We start from the raw sequence: 4,087 nt of genomic DNA, 5'->3' as shown, positions 1-4,087 counted from the left end.
GGTTTGAATTTGTGTAAATTATCGGGTCTTAATTGAAGTGAAAGTTTACAGCATAACAATCTTCGTCTTTTTATATTTGGGCGCATGAATTTGTTAGTTCACTGGTAAGTTGACTTTGAGCAGTGGTGGCATGTCCAAGTTGAAGGGCTTATGAGTTTTTTGGTTCAAATTGTGAGAGAGAGCTGGAAGAGAGACAAACCTACATTTGGAGAAAATGCATAATGACATGAGTTTTAAGTAAAATTCTGTTATACGCTGCTGCATCATTTTTCTTCACAAATAAATTCCCGTACTCACATGTACATTTTATGATACCCCTTATTCATCACACATAATTGTGTGTATAACATATCTTACTGCACAACAGACAAAAGCCCTGAGTTTAACACCATTATTAACAACATGTACTAAATTTAGGTTAAGTTTCCAACCTGATGTACTAATTTATTATTTCTGAAACTTAAAATACCTTAATTTTCAGTGACGTAAATTCTTGAAATTTTAACTTTTAACAATCCGGTTAAAGGAATTCTGGCTATCCTCATGACCCCCCGGGTAAAGCCACAGCCGTAGAACAGTGGTGGAGAATTTGCTTTACAGCTAAAGCATGGCGTAATTTTTTTTTTGGGGCTATGTTAACAGAGAAAAGGATAAACAATTTTGCCCTCATGTGAGGTGAAAAGGAAAGGTGGAATAAAAAGCGGGGATAAAAAAAATAGACGGATTTAAATCTAATTATTTTTTACGCGTCGAATAAATGTGGTGAATATTAATAGAAATAGTGACATTAAAGAAAAGTGGCGGGTTTTCCGGTGCAAAAGGACGAAGGGAAGCAAAAAGCTGGCGCCATTACACGTGGCTACTGCCTTGACCGTTAGATGAGCATGCGAATTTAACAGTGATAGATGGGTCGTTTTTTTTTTGGACGTCAGACTGTGACATCCATAGCTTAAACGGAGAGAGAGAGTCAGAGGCAGAAGAAAGAAAGAAAGGTAGTGTGTGCTTCTTCGGCTGCTCTGTCTGAGAGAGAGAGAGAGAGAGAGAGCTGAAAAGCTCATCAACACCTGCAAAGAAATCAGAGAGAGAAAGAAAGAGAGAGACATAAATTTAGAGAGAGGGGCATGGCGGCGTTGCAGAGGAGGATGTAAATTCCAAGTCTTTAATGCTAGCTCTTCTATACATCAATCTTATATATATTTTTTCCAAGGAGATAAGAGAAAAAATAAACAAGAATTTAAAAGCCGCGAGTGCTAGATTCATTGACGACGCTCTAACCAACTGAGGTACAACATCTGTCTCGCAGTTACAGCAGAGAGTGAGACACAAACTCACATGTTGGTGTTGTTTTAGGTAAGCCGAAGCTTGAACTCTCTGATGAGTTTGTGGAAAAGGTAGAGAATTTGAGATCGAGCGAGGGAGAGGAGTGAGGGCTAGAGAGGAGTGAGTTGGTCTGATATGGATATTCGGTTACAATTGGGGGTAGGGGAAGAGAAGCAATGGCTGGTTTTTTCTCACTAGGAGGAGGTCGGAGCAGTCACAATCCGGAAAGCAGGAACCAGAATCAGCCGGAATCAAGTCAAATTCCGCCAGAGACGTTGTTTTGGTACAAGAATGAAGAGGGCATGCCTTTCAAAGGAAGCTTCGAGCTATGGCAGCACCAGCAGCAGCAGCAACTACAGCATCACCACCATCAGCAACAGCAGCATCTCCACCAGCTCCAGCTCCAGCAAGATCTGTACGCCTCTGCCGCTGCTCTAGGCGTCGGCCCCAGCAGCATCAACGTCTCCGATGAGTCGTCGTCGCGGCCCTTCATGATTATGAGACCCTCCTCGTCCGGCGGAGGAGGAGGTACAGGTGGAGGTGGTGGTGGTGGTGGATCGACGTCCGGGAGCTCCGTTAGCTGTCAAGACTGTGGCAACCAAGCTAAGAAAGATTGCGTGCACATGAGGTGCAGGACTTGCTGCAAGAGCCGAGGGTTCGAGTGCGCCACCCACGTGAAGAGCACGTGGGTGCCGGCATCGAAACGCCGGGAGAGGCAGGAGCAGCACCTCACGACGCTGCAGCAACATAGTCATCAAGAAGTTCAAGTGATCCGGGGAGGAGGGGAGAATCCAAAGAGGTTGAGAGAGAGCAATCATCCGAATAATCCAAGCTCCAATTCTTCACTGGGAGCTTGCACTCGCATTATCGCTAACACGTCAGGTACTTACTTACTACTGCTACTAGCTGTAAAACCAAACTGTTTGTTTCTCTGCTTGGTTTACCTGATGAAATCGAGTGGAGTGGAGCAATGAATATAAGAGAGATGCATATACAGACAGAATTTTTCTCTGAAAAAGAACGAAAGGGTTTTTGGAAGGTAGCGCACTGTGAGTGAGTGAGTGAGTGATCAATAAAACCCCCCCCCCCCAACAAGTACTGAGAGAGCTAGACCTTATCGATTGCGTGTGAAGAGAAGAAATCGATCTCGACCTCCATTATAGTAAAAACACTGTCGTTCTGTGTTTCTTTCGTATCATTCATTTTTCTTTTCCAAAACACTGTTCTCCTGTCTTCCTGACGATTCGTTTCACAGTGATCTGAGGAAGAAGGAAGAAGAAAGAAACATCCCAAGAAACAACAAAACTATATAATTCCATGGCCCCTCCCTCTTGATATCTGTGTTCTTGTGTGTCTTTCGCGTTACTTCCTTTTGGGTTTCGTGTGTCTTGTTTGGCAATAAACAAATACACCATTTCTCTCTTTTTGTTTATTTGCTTGAGAAAAACATTTATATATGTTGTACAAATCTAACGAATATATGGCGCTGGTGAATTTTCATGAATGTAGGGTTGGAGGTGGGGAATTTTCCGCCCGAACTGACCTCCAACGCCGTGTTTCGCTGCGTGAGAGTGAGCTCCATCGACGACGATGAAGACCAGTACGCATATCAGACGGCAGTGAACATAGCCGGCCACGTGTTCAAGGGAATTCTCTACAACCAAGGGCCTGATACTAGTAACTATAATAATATGAGCACAGGTGGGGAGAGCTCGTCTGGGGGTGGAGGAGGCGGAGGGGGAGGTGGCGGAGGAGTCATTCAACCACTCAATCTCATCAATGCAGCTCCCACTACAGCCGGCAGTGGTGGTGTAACGGTGGCAGCCGCTTCAGGTTCTGGGACGTTAATGGATCCTAACTCTCTATACCCGGCTAACCCATTTATGGCTTCGGGTACGCAATTCTTCCTACCACCAAGATCTTGATGATCATTTGATTGATCAAAACAAACAACATTCTTCTTCATGGTCCTCTTCTTCTTCTTGACTAGTAGCTACGAGTACTAGGACGATTAAATCGTCATGTCAGATTAATATTTGATGAATGCCTTGCAGTGGGATTTGACCCTCACCCAATCGAACTAGAATAGGAGTAGAGAGACAGAAAGGAAACTGAGGTAGAGATTGAAAGGGGAAAATGAGGCGGAACGTGTTTGTTTTGTTGATAAATTCGATCGAAACTAGCTACTGCTTAATCATTTAGTTCAAACATGTTTATGATCATTGTTAATTAATTCTCCTTCTTCAAGTCGTTCAATAATTTTCTTGTTAGCGAAAAAGTTTAGTTTCCTTTATTTATAAGTATTTAGTTTCCATTAAGTGTTGAATTGTGGTTGTTTTCCTCTCTTGGATTGAATTCCATTACGCTTTTTGGTTGGTTTTCAACTTAGGAAGCCGCTTTTTTCCTTATTACCCGCGTATTTGTTTGCTGGTTTGAAAAATTGGAATGAAACTTTTGCTCAAGTACATAAAGTCTTTTGTTCACCATTGTCAAGTTCGAAAGGGGGATCGGGTCTATCTCATAGTTCAATATCTTTCCCCATTAATTTATAATCTTAAATTACATACATGTGACTTTCATGTCAAAACTGGAAATATTGTTTAGTGCTTATCTACTGCCATGGTTTAATGCGTATCTGCATTCTGCAGGAAGGCATATATATTTGAATAAATGCTTCAACTGTTAAGATTTTGCAGGCCTATGGAACTATATTTTCCCATAATGTAAGGTTTTGTTGTTGCAGCTTACTGCATAAATACTTAGGAAC

The 4,087-nt window shown here is 42.4% G+C and overlaps 1 protein-coding gene across 1 annotated transcript; it reads left to right on the top strand.

Moving 5' to 3' along the window:
* Window positions 1–1,000: 1,000 nt before the first annotated feature.
* Window positions 1,001–3,589, top strand: LOC126784765 (protein SHORT INTERNODES-like). The gene is made up of 2 exons (XM_050510272.1): window positions 1,001–2,202; window positions 2,830–3,589. The coding sequence occupies exons 1-2, from the start codon at window positions 1,497–1,499 to the stop codon at window positions 3,243–3,245; spliced, it is 1,122 nt and encodes a 373-aa protein (XP_050366229.1). The 5' UTR covers window positions 1,001–1,496; the 3' UTR covers window positions 3,246–3,589.
* The last annotated feature ends 498 nt before the right edge of the window (window positions 3,590–4,087 follow it).

Source organism: Argentina anserina, chromosome 1 (genome assembly GCF_933775445.1).
Source record: "Argentina anserina chromosome 1, drPotAnse1.1, whole genome shotgun sequence".
NCBI lineage: Eukaryota > Viridiplantae > Streptophyta > Magnoliopsida > Rosales > Rosaceae > Argentina > Argentina anserina.
This window is presented reverse-complemented; position numbering and strand designations above follow the sequence as displayed.